We start from the raw sequence: 19,557 nt of genomic DNA, 5'->3' as shown, positions 1-19,557 counted from the left end.
TCAGAATTAGGATTAATTTGTCCTGGAAACCAGCCCAGTCTTTTAATGATTGTTTTTAAGAGTGTTTTTTTCTCATTTTAAGCCTGCATGCAAAACACATTTCCCTATTTGATAAGAAAGACTACCTTGAAATGTTCTACTCAAATATCTTATTAGTCCTTCTGTAGCTCAGTTGGTAGAGCATGGCGCTTGTAACGCCAGGGTAGTGGGTTCGATCCCCGGGACCACCCATACGTAGAATGTATGCACACATGACTGTAAGTCGCTTTGGATAAAAGAGTCTGCTAAATGGCATATATTATTATTATATTAATAGTAAAATAACATACCATTGTGTGGCTTTGATCTGTAGAGAATATAGTGATCTGTAGACAAGTGTCTTCACTCTAATATATTTCAGAATGAGACAAGAAAACACATGGAGCTTTCATATCATTCAGAATATGAGACAAGGAAACACGTAGAGCTTTCATATCGTTCAGAATATGAGACAAGGAAACACGTAGAGCTTTCATATCGTTCAGAATATGAGACAAGGAAACACGTGGAGCTTTCATATCGTTCAGAATATGAGACAAGGAAACACGTAGAGCTTTCATATCGTTCAGAATATGAGAGCTTTCATATCGTTCAGAATATGAGACAAGGAAACACGTAGAGCTTTCATATCGTTCAGAATATGAGACAAGGAAACACGTAGAGCTTTCATATCGTTCAGAATATGAGACAAGGAAACACGTGGAGCTTTCATATTGTTCAGGCTATGAGACAAAACACATGGAGCTTCCCGCCAGGTGCTTTATGACGTTACATCACTTCAAGGAGTGACAAAAACAAAACATCTCAAAAGTACTGCCTCTGGTAAAAAATGAAGTTTCTTGAAGGTTATAAATCCATTGAGCAAGGAGCATACAGCCATTAATACATCAGTCTATGTTAATGTGTCCTTTGCGGCTCATTTCGGTTTGAGTGCATTGTTGAAACAGGTCAACACCGATTCTGCTTTCTCTCTTCAAATTCTTCACCTTAACAGCATGAACACACAATACTGACGACAGATCAGCTGCTGGATAGACAATTATCATATGGCTGCAAATATTGATGTAGTTTATTCTACTGGAATTGCCTGTAAGAGTGGTAACCAAAGCTTTAGTCCTGTACCCTTTCAAACATTCAACCTCCAGCTGCATACCCCCTCTAGCACCAGGGTCAACGCACTCTCAAATGCTTTTTTTTTGCCATCATTGTAAGCCTGCCACACACAAACACAACACATTTATTAAACACATTTATTAAACAAAGCTATTATAGGACCAGAGCACAAATAATAATCAATAATAATTTAGCCATCTTACATAAACAACTTTATTTGTTCAATAAATTGTGAATAACTCACCCCAGGTTAATGAGAAGGGCATACTTGAAAGGATGCACATAACTCTGCATTGTTGAGTTGTATTGGAGAGTCTGTCTTAAATCCTTTCCCACACACATCCTTTTCTGAGCCTGCATTTAGTTTTCATGCTAGTGTGGGCCGAGATTCCACTCTCACATAGGTACGTGGTTGCAAAGGGCATCAGTGTCTTAACAGCACGATTTGCCAATGCAGGATACTCTGAGTGCAGACCAATCCAGAAATCTGGCAGTGGCTCCTGATTAAATTAAATATTCACAAAACCACTTGTTGCAATTTCGATGAGGCTCTCTTGTTCAGATATCGGTAAGTGGTCTGGAGGCAGGGCATGAAAGGGATAACGAGTCCAGTTGTTTGTGTCATCCGTTCAAGGGAAAGTACCTGTGTAATTGCTCACCCAACTCACTCAGGTGCTTCGCTATATCACATTTGACATGGTCAGTAAGCTTGAGTTAATTTACACAAAAAAAAATCATACAAATGATGGAAAGACCTGTGTGTTGTCCTTGTTAATGCAGACAGAGAAGAGCTCCATCTTCTTAATCATAACCTCAATTTTGTCCCACACATTGAATATAGTTGCGGACAGTCCCTGTAATCCTAAAGTCAGATCATTCAGGCGAGAAAAACATCACCCAGATAGGCAGGTCGTGTGAGAAACTCATCATCATGCAAGCAGTCAGACAAGTGAAAATGATGGTCAGTAAAAAAAAAAATAAAATAAGCTCGTCTCTCAATTTCCCTTTGATAACCAGCGCTGCTGTTGTAAAACCGTTACATGGTCACTGCCCATATCATTGCATAGTGTAGAAAATACACAAGAGTTCATGGGCCTTGCTTTAACAAAGTTAACCATTTTCACTGTAGTGCCCAAAATGTCTTTCAAGCTGTCAGGCATTCCCTTGGCAGCAAGAGCCTCTCGGTGGATGCTGCAGTGTACTCAAGTGGCATCGGGAGCAACTGCTTGCACGCACGTTAACTATGGAACGCCATTTGGGTCATAAAGCACGTAGTCAAAACGCAATCTTTTTAATGCTACGTGTGTAAAGTAAACAGGTGCAGGCGCAAAATTTACTTCACGTGATAAGTTAACGCCTACACACGTCAAATAAGCTGGTGCAAATGTGCTGGCATGCGGTCCAACATGTGCTAAATAAACAGCTGCAAGCGGTCCTGCACACGTAAAATTAAACGCCTACAGCTACTAAATATACACCTACACGTTCCAACTTAACGCACTGTTTAAAATGTGAATTTAACTGCCAATTTCCCTAGCTCCTCCTTTCAATAATCAGTGTTCAGTCAATTTGAAGCAACAACACCACAAATGAAGACGGAGAGAAGGAACTTCCTTAACCGCTGCAAACAGACCCTAAATGACTGCACTTGGCTTCTGCACTCAGATAATCCTGGACTTGATGCCCTTCAGTCCACGTTAACAAGGTTAATTCAAGGTTAAATAGCAATATCCGTACTGTGAGACGCCTAAGACAGCACTACAGGGAGACAGGACAGACAGCTGATTTTCCTCACAGTGGCAGACCACGTGTAACAACACCTGCACAGGATCAGTACAGCCGAACATCACACCTGCAGGACAGGTACAGGATGGCAACAATAACTGCCCGAGTTACACCAGGAACGCACAATCCCTCCAATGCTCAGACTGTTACACCGAGGCCTGTACTCTGGAGTCGTATCGATTTGGAGGTGGAGGGTTCGTCATGGTCTGAGGCGGTGTGTCACAGCATCATCGGACTGAGCTTATTGTCATTGCAGGCAATCTCAAGGCTGTGCGTTACAGGGAAGACATCCTCCTCCCTCATGTGGTACCCTTCCTGAAGGCTCATCCTGACATGATCCTCCAGCATGACAATACCACCAGCCATACTGCTCGTGGCAGAGCAGTGGTATTCCTGCAAGACAGGAATATCACTGCTCTGCCACGGCCATCGAAGAGCCTGGATCTCAATGAGCACGTCTGGGACCTGTTGGATAGGAAGGTGAGGGCTAGGGACAGGGCCGCTCCCCCCAGAAATGTCTGGGAACTTGCAGGCGCCTTGGTGGAAGAGTGGGGTAACATCTCACAACAAGAACTGGCAAATCTGGTGCAGTCCATGAGGAGATGCACTTGGTGGCCACACCAGATACTGACTGTTAGTTTTGATTTTGAACCCCCCTTTGTTCAGGGACACATTATTCCATTTGTGTTAGTCACATGTCTGTGCAACTTGTTCAGTTTATGTCTGTTGTTGAATCTTGTTATGTTCATACTATTTACACGTTAAGTTTGCTGAAATAAACGCAGTTGACAGTGAGAGGACGTTGCTCTTTTGCTGAGTTCTCATCATATTTGTGCCCCTGATGGTCCAACGTCCCCGTCTGTTGTTCGGTGCTTTCCCGGGAAAGGGGGCAGTATCTCTTCAGCTGCATCAGTGTCCATGCTAGTTGTGCTAACAACACATTTAGAATTACTGATGCTAGCATTGGATGTGCTCGTGGAAGCAGAACAACTTGTGTCGTCGACAGATGCAGGTATTATTATATTCTGCCGGTAGCAGCAGTAGAGCAGGTATGTGTCTATGGACGCGGGCCTATTTTTGTTTTTAACCATTTATTAATTTTCGAGCAAACGGAATGAGCAGTGGCTACGTTTGGCTACATATGTACCGTTAGTGGAATTCCCGCGAGAGAGTAACAGTTAATGTGATTGGATGTTAATTATTTGACTAGGCTACCTGTATTTGACATCGTGTTGTTATTTCGCTCTGCACTACATGGTTTCATTTAATTTTTGGCAGTGAAACGAGGCTACTCAGGCGAGAAAAAAACCTCACCCAAATGTATAGCCAGCCCCGTTCAAAAATTTAATTGGACTGTTTGAAAATGTTTAGAATAATTCTAAGAAAAAATATTTCTAAACGTGAATCATATTTTTATTTGGCGTACCCCCGACGGCATTGCGTGTATCCCAGTTTGGGAATACCTGATCTATAACAATGCAGTAAATCATATATTTGGCACATCATTGTGCATGATAAATTATATTGGAGGTAAAAATTACTGTAGCCTACAATAGTAAAATAAAACTCAATTGATAGCCTGACTTTTGAATCACTGATTCATTTGTAATGTGAAAAACCCTGGGAAAGTAGAGTTTCACTTTTCCACACCTGAACATAAAACAAATATTTCTGTCCTGTCCGCACCTGAACAAGTCCCTCTTCCTCCTGATGTGTGCACTCGCTTGGACGATCATCAACACAATCCACCCCTTTACAGATTAAGTGCAGATAATGTACAGGTAAAAAAAAGCTCTCAAATGATAATGCCTATACAGTGGAATTTGAGAATCCCTTTATTATAGAAAAGTTTTAGAATTGCGTTAGAGGAACTCAAGAGTACAGGTAATTACATGTATGTGATAGTTCCTTATTCCATGATGTATGCAGTATTCCTATGAGTTTGTACTGGGGAGAAATGTGGCTACAACCTCCAGGGGTCAACCCTCACATCTTGCCTGAGTACCATGTCATCTTTCTACCTGGGAAAGGTCCTGAGATAAGGTAGGGTGGGAGTGAGAAAGGGACAAAAATATAAAGATTGTGTCATTGGGTATAAAGAAAGGGTCATTTTTGTTACATTTGGGGCTAGTGGGAGAAAATAGCTGACTATGGAGAGTGTCTTGTCAATTTTGAGGGGTTGGGCCTACATTGCAAGGTTAGGGTCAAAAGGAAAGGAACACACTACAAGGTGTTGACTCTGGGTATATCTCAATAGTCTAAAGAGACGTCATCTCCTCGTCTCTTCTCCATCGCTGCTGATTCGAAAGCGCATGATAGGTGAAAACAAATCTTTGTTCACAAGTATTTTCTTTCACCTATCCGCTTCTTTCTCATATCCCAGATCGAGGAGAGAAAGCCACTTAAGACTGATTTTAGTAGCTGCGGCCAAACAGGGTGTAATACTGGGCGGCCTCCTTGCCGCTGACACACATCTGACCCGACTGCAGGGGCTTGAGGGGCTTGAAGGGGATACACAGGCTCTTTGCACCCATGGAGGGGGCACCGGGCTCCAGATCCTGGTCCCTGCAGAGGGGGAGAGAGAGAGGGGCACCGGTAACACTTCACTTAGAGCAGATAACGCATCTTGATGTGAAGGTGTTAGGGAGGTGTTCCTAATGTTTGGTATAGTCAGTGAATGTTAGCATGCATCTCAGTCATTGAGTGGTACATGAGTGAGTCTTACTTGGCAGTGGTCTTCTTGATCCAGTCTTCACACTCGATGCCTCCACAGAAGGGGATCTGGACAATCTGTGGTTATCAACATAAAACAAATAAATGTAAGTCAGTTCGTTTATATTACTTAAGCCAGCCAGACATGGAAACGATTCATCTGATGATTGGGAATCTAACAGAAACAAACTTCAACGTAACACACCCTGCCCTGGTCCAGATCTTTCTGGAACTGCTCCATAGAGTCTGCTACCACCATGTGTTTGTTCAGGTCGTCCGATGCCCTGCAACACAGAGGAAGAGGCATATTAGTCACACTGTGTGTGTGCGCGTGCATGTTAGCACCTGTGCAGTAGCTCAGAGAATGAGAGGGATTGTGGGTGTCACAAGATATTGCCCTTGATTTACTCCAGTTGGTGTGTGTGTGGATCAGCATACGCATACCTCTTGAAGAGGTTGGTCTGGATGTCCTCCAGTAGCTGTACGAGTCTCTTCTCGGTGTCTGCCTCGGGCAGGATGATCTTCTCCCCCGTGTCTCTCCTCACGGCCACACACTGACCCTGCTTCAGGTCCTTAGGACCCACCTCAAGGCGAATGGGCACGCCCTGAGAGAGAGGGATGGAAGGAGGGGTGGAGAGAGAGGATGGAGAGCAAGAAGGAAAGCGAAGGAGAGAGAGAGAGTATAGAGACGCAGACATTTCCTTTCAGTTGGACTGATGAGAAGTTTATCCCTGAAATCAACCAGTAGTACAAATCTATCCCCAACATCCATGGAAAAGTTACATGATGTCCATGAACTACAGGTTCACTGTGGCAGCCAAGCCATTTTGGCCAGTGCGGTCCATTTTAGAGGAAGCACTGAATGAGACAAGGCTGCAAACTTTCTAATGCCCCTAGAAAGGGTTTTGGTGACTATTGCAATAATAATAATAATAATAATAATAATAATAATAATAATAATATACACCATTTAAGTTCTACTTTTATCCAAAGAGACATACAGTACAGTGAGTGCAAAATGTTTAGTGTATGACTCCAGTGACAACCGAACCCACGACCCTGACGTTGTGGAGCCAGTTTTTACAAACTGAGCCACACAAGACCGTGAGTGGTGGTTTTTACCTTGAGTTCCCAGTGGTTGAACTTCCAGCCGGGAGAGTAATTGTCTCGGAGGTCGGCCTTTACCCGGGTCTCTCCCCTCTGCAGCCGGGCCAGGTACTTGGAGCACTGGGCCAGCAGAGACTCCTTCTCAGCCTCAGGCAGGGAGGCTGTGATGCCACACGGGATGATGATCACCTGGAAGAGAAGAGCAGGAGAAATTGCAGGGTTATAGAATTTGACTAGGGCCAATAAAAGGTGAAATTCTTTACCTTTTGCCAAGCAGTCCTGATTAATCGACTTGCCTGGTAAAATAAAGGTGGAATCAAAATGTAGATCAAAACATACCTGGAGACAGGCAACTCTGGGGGGCAGCACCAGGCCCATGTTGTCCCCATGTACCATGGTAAGCACGCCGATAGTGCGGGTGGTGATTCCCCACGAGTTCTGGTAGGCTAGCTGCTTCTCGCCCGGCTTTCTGGGGTCCTCGAACTCGATGTTAAACATCCGGGAAAAGTTTTGGCCCAGGTGGTGGGATGTGGCACCCTGAGAAGAAGAGAACCATTCAAATTGTTTTTTATATATATTTTATGAATCATATTTTTACATTTAGATGAATTGATGATAGAAAGGTGGTGGCACCTTCAGAGGAAGAGAACCATTTAGCTTGTTTTTTATATATACATTGCTCAAAAAAATAAAGGGAACACTTAAACAACACAATGTAAATCCAAGTCAATCACACTTCTGTGAAATCAAACTGTCCACTTAGGAAGCAACACTGATTGACAATAAATTTCACATGCTGTTATGCAAATGGAATAGACAACAGGTGGAAATAGGCAATTAGCAAGACACCACCAATAAAGGAGTGGTTCTGCAGGTGGTGACAAGAGACCACTTCTCAGTTCCTATGCTTCCTGGCTGATGTTTTGGTCACTTTTGACTGCTGGCGGTGCTTTCACTCTAGTGGTAGCATGAGACTGAGTCTACAACCCACACAAGTGACTCAGGTAGTGCGGCTCATCAATGGATGGCACATCAATGCGAGCTGTGGCAAGAAGGTTTGCTGTGTCTGTCAGCGGAGTGTCCAGATCATGGAGGCGCTACCAGGAGACAGGCCAGTACATCAGGAGACATGGAGGAGGCCGTTGGAGGGCAACAACCCAGCAGCAGGACCGCTACCTCCGCCTTTGTGCAAGGAGGAGCAGGAGGAGCACTGCCAGAGCCCTGCAACATGACCTCCAACAGGTCACACATGTGCATGTGTCTGCTCATACGGACAGAAACAGACTCCATGAGGGTGGTATGAGGGCCCGACGTCCACAGGTGGGGGTTGTGCTTACAGCCCAACACCGTGCAGGACGTTTGGCATTTGCCAGAGAACACCAAGATTGGCAAATTTGCCACTGGCGCCCTGTGCTCTTCACAGATGAAAACAGGTTCACACTGAGCACATGTGACAGACGTGACTGGAGTCTGGAGACGCTGTGGAGAATGTTCTGCTGCCTGCAACATCCTCCAGCATGACCGGTTTGGCAGTGGGTCAGTCATGGTGTGGGGTGGCATTTCTTTGGGGGGCCGCACAGCCCTCCATGTGCTCGCCAGAGGTAGCCTGACTGCCATTAGGTACCGAGATGAGATCCTCAGACCCCTTGTGAGACCATATGCTGGTGCGGTTGGCCCTGGGTTCCTCCTAATGCAAGACAATGCTAGACCTCATGTGGCTGGAGTGTGTCAGAAGTTCCTGCAAGAGGAAGGCATTGATGCTATGGACTGGCCCGCCCGTTCCTCAGACCTGAATCCAATTGAGCACATCTGGGACATTATGTCTCGCTCCATCCACCAACACCATGTTGCACCACAGATTGTCCAGGAGTTGGCGGATGCTTTAGTCCAGGTCTGGGAGGAGATCCCTCAGGAAGGTCATACAGGCACGTGGAGGCCACACACACTACTGAGCCTCATTTTGACTTGTTTTAAGGACACTACATCAAAGTTGGATCAGCCTGTTGTGTGGTTTTCCACTTTAATTTTGAGTGTGATTCCAAATCCAGACCGCCATGGGTTGATGAATTTGATTTCCATTGATAATTTTTGTGTGATTTTGTTATCAGCACATTCAACTATGTAAAGAAAAAAGTATTTTACAAGAATATTTAATTCATTCAGATCTAGGATGTTATTTTAGTGTTCCCTTTATTTTTTTGAGCAGTGTATTTTATGAATCATATTTTTACATTCAGATGAATTGATGATAGAAAGGTGGTGGCACCCTGAGAGGAAAAGGAAACATTTACTTAAGCATCAATAAAAGTGTTTTGCTGATAGAGAGTATTTCACTATGCTTTATAAAACTGCATTACAAGCTAGTGTCTTTGGTTTGGTTTTTCGGCTAAGAGGCCAAATGTCCCCTAGTCTTCCATTAGGCCAGAATTAACCACGGGCAAGAACTGTTGAAGGCTCTAGCCATTTTAGGAGAACTTCCCATAGATTGCTTACAAAGGGCTAGGAAAAGAGACAGGAAAAATCTGAAATCAATGAATAGGCCCCATTGTCCGTAGTACAAATTTATCCCCAATATCCATGGAAAATGGGATGTGAGGCCCATTAACTACAGGTTCACTGTGGCAGACATTTTGGCCAGTGCAGTCCATTATAAAGGAAGCACTGAATTTGACAAGGCTGCAGACTTTCAAATACTTGGTGGGCTTTAATTCAATTAATGTCTGAATGAACGTGATGGATATAAGCACTTATGGATGAAGGCTCCAGCAATTGTATAGGACCTTCATACATTTTGCTTACACCTACACCCATTAAACAACTACCGTCTCAATCCAGAATTTTGTGGTACAAAATCCAAACGTGGCGGCAGGCGGCAGCCTAGAAGTGTACCTGGATGGCTCTGCCACTGGCAGAGATGAAGGCCTCCACAGTGGTAGTGTAGTCTCCTCCTGCAAACTTCTCTTTCTCTGTCTTTCTGCCCTTTACCACAGGGATGGCCATCAGCTCCTCATAGACCCGTGCGTACAAGTCAAGGATCTGTAACACCTGGACACATGCACAGACGGGGAGAAGATGAGTCAGTATTTATTAAAAGACTAAAGGGGGGGGGGGGGGGTTCAAAAGGTATGTTGAGGGAGAAAAATGGTTTATACATCTCTAAATGTAGAGATGAAAGATTCATTTGCCATTTGGGTCACTTCAAAGTGATTAAAATGACGGTTTTACAAATGATAAGTGCAGTAGCTTTGTTCACAGATTGCAGGTCAGATTTCTCCAAGTCATTATGACGCATAGGCCTATTGATAATTTATCTGTTGCACGTTCAATTTTCCACTGATCCATCCATGACTACAGCAACACTCAACAATACATATATCTAGCTATATCCCTAGAATTACAAACGAGACTGGTTTTAAATTAGAGTGATAAAGAATAAAAGTGTTATTTAGCTGAAAATGCATGTTGGAACGGTTCATAATATTGGCTCCTGGCTGTCAATCCGTCTGTGCGTTATCTGTGTGCAACAGCTGATGATGCGCAGGATTTGATGTTGCTAGCTTGAACTTCTAAATGAAAATTGAAATTGTGGGGAATTTTCATTCAGCAAGGGATTGAGAATATTTTCTTGCTAGTCAAACGGATAATAATAACGAAAGCCAGCTCTGTCTACTACTGGTAGGTGAAGCTAGCTAGTTTTGCTGGCTAGCAAACAGATTACGTTAGTTCCACACACGCATTGCTTGCAAATAGATGGGTGATTAGCTAGCTGGGTGACAGCCAGATGGGTGATTAGCTAGATGGGTGACAGCTAAATAAACATTCATGCACTTACTTGCAAACTTTGCAGAGTTTACCATTGCATCCTTTTGATGGCGAATTAATCCTATAGTTGCTGATGGTCAACATTTCCAGGTAAGCGTTCGCACAGCATGAGCTCATTCAGATTAAGCCACTACCGTTGTCTATGTAAATGATATTTACATTTTACTGCTTATGCATATTTGCAATACAGTAGAGTAGCGTACACGCTTGTAGGCTACAAGCAAACGAGAACACCAGCTGCCTGATACTGACGGATCAAAGGGTGGCTGGCCCAGCTGCTGCTTGAAAACTCTCAGATAGAGCACATTATGACATCTTACCTGGGTTTGTTTTGTCGCTCCAACAGTGATATTTCATAAATACAAATGAAGTAAATGAGACTTACCAAGTCTGCCTTCAAGCATTGTTTGAATGCACTGCCCAGACATGACAAGTCCAAACTCAACATTCAAGACAGAAAAGTAAGATCTAGTCTCAAGGACAGTTGAAAATAAATTGACCTTGTTACCTCTTCCGTGGCCTCCTCTTTGGTGGCAAACGCCGTGTGTCCTTCCTGCCACAGGAACTCTCTGGTCCTTAGGAAGGGCTGGGGGTGCTTGAACTCCCACCTCTGAGGAAGAAAATTCAAAATGAAATAAATTAGAAAACGAGAGAAGGAGTAAAACTCTGGATCCATTCTGTTAAGGTATCCTAAAGGGTTCTGCCAAAAGACAGTGGAAACACTGGCCATGGTTAGGCGTCTTCAATTTTAAGTACGTTTGGGGTCGTCCAATTAAGATGTTTTTTTCTGGAATTGACCCCAACGATGATGGTGAATATGACCATTATCATTAGTGGAGTGGACACTGACCACAACGTTGCACCACTGGTTGAGTTTGATAGGTAGGTCTCTGTGGGACTGAACCCATTTGGCGTAGGCAGGGTACATCACTGTAAAAATAAGAGAGGTGGTACAGAAACTGTATGACAGTACTAAAATCTGGATACCGCCCAACCCTATGGGTCAGTGTCAATTAGTACATTTAGAACTGTATGGAAGAGAGACTGGGTAGAAGTGGTGAGCGTCATGAATAAAAAATATAGTCATGATATACACCCATACAATAAAGCTTTTGAGACAGAGAAAAGCATCTGGAAATTCAATGCATCAAGTTTAACCTTACGGACTGACAGAAGGTGGGAAGGTGTGTCTCTCTTACCAGTTTCACTAGTGGGTCGGACAGCGATGGGCTCGGCAAGTTCAGTGTTCCCTGACCGTGTTACCCAGGCAACCTGAGGCCAGAAGACACAAACACAGTTAACTACAAATGTGTCAAATCTTTTTAAAAGATCTTCTTGAGCATTCCAAAAAGACAAAATGGGGGTCTTACACACACACACAAATCACTGGAGAAGCGAGGACCAGGATTTCCAATAGGGCTCGATACACACTGAAAACACATCTCACCACAAGATGTCAGGAACACCCATCACCCCCCCCCAACACACACACCTCTGGGGCAAAATCAGCTATGTGGGACTTCTCTTTCTCCAGGGCAGCCTGCGAGACGAACATGGGGAAGTAGCAGTTCTCCACACCCAGCTTCTTGATCTCGCGGTCAAAGAACTCCTTGATAGACTCCCAGATAGAGTAGGACCAGGGTCGCAGCACATAGCAGCCACTCACATCATAGTACTCAATCATCTCTGCCTTGGTGATCACCTGGAGGGGAGGAGGGAAGGTGGAGGGCGGAGTTAAGGGTAAATGGGGAGCATGTGAGGAAATGAAGGGAAACATTATTGGCTGGTAAACAAACAAAAAACATCACTTTCATATACAGTGCCTTCAGAAAGTATTTACACGCTTTGATTTTCCCTCCCAAATGTTCTTGTGTTACAGACTGAATTTAATATGAGTTTAATTTAGATTGTTTTGCCACTGGCCTACACACAATACCCCATGATGTCAAAGTGGAATAAAGTTTAGAAATTAAAAAATGAAATAATAAAAATGTACAAAAAATGAAAAGCTGAAATGGCTATGAGTATTAAACCCCTTTGTTATGGCAAGCCTAAATAAGTTCAGGAGTAAAAATGTGCTTAAAAAGTCGCATAATAAGTTGCATGGACGCAATAATAGTGTTTAACAAGATTTTGAATGATTACCTCATCTCTGTACCCCACACATAAAATTATCTGTACGGTCCCTCAGTCAAGCAGTGAATTTCAAACACAGATTCAAGACTGTGCATGTCAGAGAAAAACCAAGCCATGAGGTTGAAGGAATTATCTGTAGAGCTATGAGTCAGGATTGCGTCAAGACACAGATCTGGGGAACAGAACCAACACATTTCTGTAGCATTGAAGGTCCCCAAGAACACAGTGGCCTCCATCATTCTTAAATGGAAGAAGTTTGCAACCCAAATCTTTTCCTAGAGCTGGCCGCCTGGCCAAACGAAACAATCGGTGGAGAAGAGCCTTGGACAGGGGTCACGGCGGTGACCAATAACCCGATGGTCACTTACAGAGCTCCAGAGTTTCTCCGTGGAGATGGGAGAACCTTCAAGAAGGACAATCATCTGTGCAGCACTCCACCACCACCAATCAGGCCTTTTGGTAGAGTGGCCAGATGGAAGCCACTCCTCAGTAAAAAGGCACATGACAGTCCGCTTGGAGTTTGCCAAAAGGTACCTAAAGGACTATCAGACCATGAGAAACAAGATTCTCTTCTCTGATGAAATTAAGATAACCATTTAGATTGAATGCCAAGCATAATCTCTGGATGAAACCTGGAACATCCCTACGGTGAAGCATTGTGGTGGCAGTGTCATGATGTGGGGATGTTTTTCAGCGGCAGGGACTGGAGACTAGTCAGGGTCAAGGGAAAGATGAACGGCGCAAAGTACAGCAAGATCCTTGATGAAAACCTACTCCAGAGCATTCAGGACCTCAGACTGGGGCGAAGGTTCAGCTTCTAACAGGACAAAGGACCCTAAGCACACAGCTTAGACAAAGCAGGAGAGGCTTCGGGACAAGTCTATGAATGTCCTTGAGTGATCGAGCCAGAGCCCGGACTTGAATCCGATCAAACATCTCTGGAGAGACCTGAAAATAGCTGCGCAGCAACGCTCCCCATCCAACCTGACAGAGCTTGAGAGGATCTGCAGAGAAGGGAGAAACTCCCCAAATAGAGGTGTGCCAAGGTTGTAGCGTCATACCCAAAAAGTACTGAGTAAAGGGTCTGGGATACTGTAAATGTGACATCTCAGTTTTTTATTTCTCATAAAATATACAAACATTTCTAAAAAACTTTTTTTGCTTTGTCATTATGGGGTATTGTGTGTAGATTAATGAGGGGGAAAAAGTCTTTATACATTTTAGAATAAGGCTGTAACTTAATGTGGATCAAGGGGTCTGAATACTTTCCGAATGCACTGTATTTGTAGATGGGTACATTTTTAAAATAATAATTCAAATAGACATTGAATATACCTGTGAGCATGAAGTTATGACAACGACTAGGTTTCAGTTTAACAACGTTTACTAAACCGTATTTCCACAATACATGGTTGCCATTGCACTCAGGCCAGGTCCAGAGGCACCCGCGCAGGCGCACTAATAACTGAGTAATAGCACCGTGATAACAGAAATAGGGAAACTTAAATCAGGAATTTAACATTACACTTTGGATTAGAAATAAATAAATATCAATACACCCAGTCACTACAAAGACACAGCTCAGGGATTTCACGATGAGGACAATGGTGACTTTAAAACAATAACAGAGTTGAATCTCTGTGATAGGAGAAAACTGAGGATGAATCAACATTGTAGTTACTCCACAATACTAAACTAAATGACCAATTGAAAAGAAGGAAGCCTGTACAGAAAACAAATATTCCAAAACATTCATCCTTGTTGCAAAACAAGGCACTAAAGTAATACTGCAAAAAATAACTTTTTGACCTCAAGGTTATGTTTGGTCACCTTCCTGATCAAGGCCCCTCTCCCCTGATTGTCCTCAATGTTATGTTTGGGGAAAACCCAATACAAAACCCTACTGAGTACTACTCTTCATATTTACAAGCATAGTGGTGTATGCGTCATGTTATGGGTATACTTGTAATCGTTAACTGGGGAATTATTCAGGATAAAATAGATACGCTCAGAACACCTGATTCAGACCGCTTTCCAGCAGCCGCTGGGAGAAGAATTCACCTTTCAGCAGGACAATAACCTAAAACACAAATCTATACGGGTGTTGAAGAAAACAGTGGATGTTCCTGAGTGGCCGAGTTACAGTTCTGACTTAAATCTGCTTGAAAATCTATGGCAAGACTGGAAAATGGTTGTCTAGCAATGATCAACAACCAATGGTGACAGAGCTCAAATAATTTTTTTAAGTAAACTGGGCAAATTATGCACAATCCAGGTGTGGAAAGACTGTCAAGATACAGCTGTAATTGCTGCCAATGGTGATTCTAACATTAATTTTTCTTACACTTTGACAGAGATTTTGTATAGATCATTGACAGAAAATGACAAATAAATCCATTTTAATCCCACTTTGTAACCACTAAATGTAGAAAAGTTTAAGGGATGTGAATACTATCTGAAGGCACTTAAACAGTACATGCATACACACTCACCTGAGAGTACCAATCAGCTAGGTTCTCCTCCTTCTTAGCCTCCAGCCCCAGTCTGAATTAGGAAAAGACACATACATAATTAGGGTGATATTTTGCATGAGCAAATGGCAGTGAGAAATTAGCAAAATAACCAATAAATGTGAAATCGATGGGAAGGCAGATTATCCAATGCATTGTTCATTTTACTTAACCCAGGTTAAATAATCAGCTCCTTAGAACCTACAATGTTACCCAAGTACAGTATCAAATTACAGTATCAAGTACCAAGTACAGTATCAAGTACCAAGTACAGTATCAAATCACAGTGCAGATTATAGTGAGTTTTAAGTCTTCTCTGATCTGTGCTTTTTTTGCATTTGGCTTACTTTGTGTGATCAGTAGCGGACTGTGCCTATTGGGCCTTGGCCTTCAGAAGCATGGCTCCTAAGTTAATCATCATTTAAAAAAAAAAAAAATATTTCACCTTTATTTAACCAGGTAGGCAAGTTGAGAACAAGTTCTCATTTACAATTGCGACCTGGCCAAGATAAAGCAAAGCAGTTCGACAGATACAACGACACAGAGTTACACATGGAGTAAAACAAACATACAGTCAATAATACAGTATAAACAAGTCTATATACAATGTGAGCAAATGAGGTGAGAAGGGAGGTAAAGGCAAAAAAGGCCATGGTGGCAAAGTAAATACAATATAGCAAGTAAAATACTGGAATGGTAGTTTTGCAATGGAAGAATGTGCAAAGTAGACATAAAAATAATGGGGTGCAAAGGAGCTAAATAAATAAATAAATAAATAAATTAAATACAGTTGGGAAAGAGGTAGTTGTTTGGGCTAAATTATAGGTGGGCTATGTACAGGTGCAGTAATCTGTAAGATGCTCTGACAGTTGGTGCTTAAAGCTAGTGAGGGAGATAAGTGTTTCCAGTTTCAGAGATTTTTGCAGTTCGTTCCAGTCACTGGCAGCAGAGAACTGGAAGGAGAGGCGGCCAAAGAAATAATTGGTTTTGGGGGTGACGAGAGAGATATACCTGCTGGAGCACATGCCCAGCGAGCTGACATAAGGGGGGACTTTACCTAGCAGGGTCTTGTAGATGACATGGAGCCAGTGGGTTTGGCGACGAGTATGAAGCGAGGGCCAGCCAACGAGAGCGTACAGGTCGCAATGGTGGGTAGTATATGGGGCTTTGGTGACAAAACGGATTGCACTGTGATAGACTGCATCCAATTTGTTGAGTAGGGTATTGGAGGCTATTTTGTAAATGACATCGCCAAAGTCGAGGATTGGTAGGATGGTCAGTTTTACAAGGGTATGTTTGGCAGCATGAGTGAAGGATGCTTTGTTGCGAAATAGGAAGCCAATTCTAGATTTAACTTTGGACTGGAGATGCTTGATATGGGTCTGGAAGGAGAGTTTACAGTCTAACCAGACACCTAAGTATTTGTAGTTGTCCACGTATTCCAAGTCAGAGCCGTCCAGAGTAGTGATGTTGGACAGGCGGGTAGGTGCAGGTAGCGATCGGTTGAAGAGCATGGATTTAGTTTTACTTGTATTTAAGAGCAATTGGAGGCCACGGAAGGAGAGTTGTATGGCATTGAAGCTTGCCTGGAGGGTTGTTAACACAGTGTCCAAAGAAGGGCCGGAAGTATACAGAATGGTGTCGTCTGCGTAGAGGTGGATCAGGGACTCACCAGCAGCAAGAGCGACCTCATTGATGTATACAGAGAAGAGAGTCGGTCCAAGAATTGAACCCTGTGGCACCCCCATAGAGACTGCCAGAGGTCCGGACAGCAGACCCTCCGATTTGACACACTGAACTCTATCAGAGAAGTAGTTGGTGAACCAGGCGAGGCAATCATTTGAGAAACCAAGGCTGTCGAGTCTGCCGATGAGGATGTGGTGGTTGACAGAATCGAAAGCCTTGGCCAGATCAATGAATACAGCTGCACAGTAATGTTTCTTATCGATGGCGGTTAAGATATCGTTTAGGACCTTGAGCGTGGCTGAGATGCACCCATGACCAGCTCTGAAACCAGATTGCATAGCAGAGAAGGTATGGTTAGATTCGAAATGGTCGGTAATCTGTTTGTTGACTTGGCTTTCGAAGACCTTAGAAAGGCATGGTAGGATAGATATAGGTCTGTAGCAGTTTGGGTCAAGAGTGTCCCACCCTTTGAAGAGGGGGATGACCGCAGCTGCTTTCCAATCTTTGGGAATCTCAGACGACACGAAAGAGAGGTTGAACAGGCTAGTAATAGGGGTGGCAACAATTTCGGCAGATAATTTGAGAAAGAAAGGGTCCAGATTGTCTAGCCCGGCTGATTTGTAGGGGTCCAGATTTTTCAGCTCTTTCAGAACATCAGCAGAATGGATTTGGGAGAAGGAGAAATGGGGAAGGCTTGGGCGAGTTGCTGTTGGGGGTGCAGTGCTGTTGACCGGGGTAGGAGTAGCCAGGTGGAAAGCATGGCCACCCGTAGAAAAATGCTTATTGAAATTCTCAATTATGGTGGATTTATCAGTGGTGACAGTGTTTCCTATCTTCAGTGCAGTGGGCAGCTGGGAGGAGGTGTTCTTATTCTCCATGGACTTTACAGTGTCCCAGAACTTTTTGAGTTAGTGTTGCAGGAAGCAAATTTCTGCTTGAAAAAGCTAGCCTTGGCTTTTCTAACTGCCTGTGTATAACGGTTTCTAGCTTCCCTGAATAGCTGCATATCACGGGGGCTGTTCGATGCTAATGCAGAACGCCATAGGATGTTTTTGTGTTGGTTAAGGGCAGTCAGGTCTGGCGAGAACCAAGGGCTATATCTGTTCCTGGTTCTAAATTTCTTGAATGGGGCATGTTTATTTAAGATGGTTAGGAAGGCATTTTTAAAAAAAATATCCAGGCATCCTCTACTGACGGGATGAGATCAATATCCTTCCAGGATACCCCGGCCAGGTCGATTAGAAAGGCCTGCTCGCTGAAGTGTTTCAGGGAGCGTTTTACAGTGATGAGTGGAGGTCGTTTGACCGCTGACCCATTACGGATGCAGGCAATGAGGCAGTGATCGCTGAGATCTTGGTTGAAGACAGCAGAGGTGTATTTAGAGGGGAAGTTGGTTAGGATGATATCTATGAGGGTGCCCGTGTTTAAGGCTTTGGGGGAGTACCTGGTAGGTTCATTGATAATTTGAGTGAGATTGAGGGCATCAAGTTTAGATTGTAGGATGGCTGGGGTGTTAAGCATGTTTCAGTTTAGGTCGCCTAGCAGCACGAGCTCTGAAGATAGATGGGGGGCAATCAGTTCACATATGGTGTCCAGAGCACAGCTGGGGGCAGAGGGTGGTCTATAGCAGGCGGCAACGGTGAGAGACTTGTTTTTAGAGAGGTGGATTTTTAGAAGTAGAAGTTCAAATTGTTTGGGTACAGACCTGGATAGTAGGACAGAACTCTGCAGGCTATCTTTGCAGTAGATTGCAACACCGCCCCCTTTGGCCGTTCTATCTTGTCTGAAAATGTTGTAATTTGGAATTAAAATTTCAGAATTTTTGGTGGTCTTCCTAAGCCAGGATTCAGACACAGCTAGAACATCCGGGTTGGCAGAGTGTGCTAAAGCAGTGAATAGAACAAACTTAGGGAGGAGGCTTCTAATGTTAACATGCATGAAACCAAGGCTATTACGGTTACAGAAGTCATCAAAAGAGAGCGCCTGGGGAATAGGAGTGGAGCTAGGCATTGCAGGGCCTGGATTCACCTCTACATCGCCAGAGGAACATAGGAGGAGAAGAATAAGGGTACGGCTAAAAGCAATAAGAATTGGTCGTCTATAACGTCTGGAACAGAGAGTAAAAGGAGGTTTCTGGGGGCGATAAAATAGCATCAAGGTATAATGTACAGACAAAGGTATGGTAGGATGTGAATACAGTGGAGGTAAACCTAGGTATTGAGTGATGAAGAGAGAGATATTGTCTCTAGAAACATCATTGAAACCAGGAGATGTCATTGCATGTGTGGGTGGTGGAACTAATAAATTGGATAATGTATAGTGAGCAGGACTAGAGGCTCTACAGTGAAATAAGCCAATAAACACTAACCAGAACAGCAATGGACAAGACATCATCATCATGCCAAATAGCCTATGTAATTCATTACATTTACACAGCCAAAGCCCTCTCTGGCACAACTCCATATCGCCCGGCTCAAATCAAACAACATTTTATTTGTCACATGCGCCAAATACAACAGGTGTAGACCTAACCGTGAAATGCTTACTTACAAGCCCTTAACCAACAATGCAGTTCAATAAATATAGCTAAAAAAACATTTAAAAAATAAACTAAAGTAAAACATGTAATAGAAAGTTACAATAAAAG

The 19,557-nt window shown here is 43.4% G+C and overlaps 1 protein-coding gene, 1 non-coding gene and 1 pseudogene across 2 annotated transcripts in view; all 3 read right to left on the bottom strand.

The window, feature by feature from the left end:
* Positions 1-4,754: 4,754 nt before the first annotated feature.
* LOC124016958 (bifunctional glutamate/proline--tRNA ligase-like) overlaps positions 4,755-19,557 on the bottom strand; it is an 87,231-nt gene continuing 72,428 nt past the window's right edge. Inside the window, exons 23-34 of the mRNA XM_046332293.1 lie at positions 15,207-15,258; positions 12,071-12,280; positions 11,778-11,850; positions 11,429-11,508; positions 11,087-11,188; positions 9,646-9,801; positions 7,096-7,293; positions 6,772-6,945; positions 6,094-6,254; positions 5,855-5,933; positions 5,663-5,727; positions 4,755-5,502 (exon numbers count right to left, since the gene is read on the bottom strand). Coding sequence (XP_046188249.1) covers positions 5,352-5,502; positions 5,663-5,727; positions 5,855-5,933; positions 6,094-6,254; positions 6,772-6,945; positions 7,096-7,293; positions 9,646-9,801; positions 11,087-11,188; positions 11,429-11,508; positions 11,778-11,850; positions 12,071-12,280; positions 15,207-15,258 — 1,501 coding nt within the window. The 3' untranslated portion in view covers positions 4,755-5,351. The remainder of the gene's footprint in view (positions 5,503-5,662; positions 5,728-5,854; positions 5,934-6,093; positions 6,255-6,771; positions 6,946-7,095; positions 7,294-9,645; positions 9,802-11,086; positions 11,189-11,428; positions 11,509-11,777; positions 11,851-12,070; positions 12,281-15,206; positions 15,259-19,557) is intronic.
* Positions 6,386-6,527, bottom strand: LOC124016963 (annotated as a pseudogene).
* On the bottom strand, positions 9,300-9,437 carry LOC124016962. Its single transcript, XR_006835440.1, has one exon. It is a non-coding gene; the product is annotated as a small nucleolar RNA SNORA5 (small nucleolar RNA).

This window comes from Oncorhynchus gorbuscha, unplaced genomic scaffold (genome assembly GCF_021184085.1).
Source record: "Oncorhynchus gorbuscha isolate QuinsamMale2020 ecotype Even-year unplaced genomic scaffold, OgorEven_v1.0 Un_scaffold_13:::fragment_4:::debris, whole genome shotgun sequence".
Classification (NCBI taxonomy): Eukaryota; Metazoa; Chordata; class Actinopteri; order Salmoniformes; family Salmonidae; genus Oncorhynchus; species Oncorhynchus gorbuscha.
This window is presented reverse-complemented; position numbering and strand designations above follow the sequence as displayed.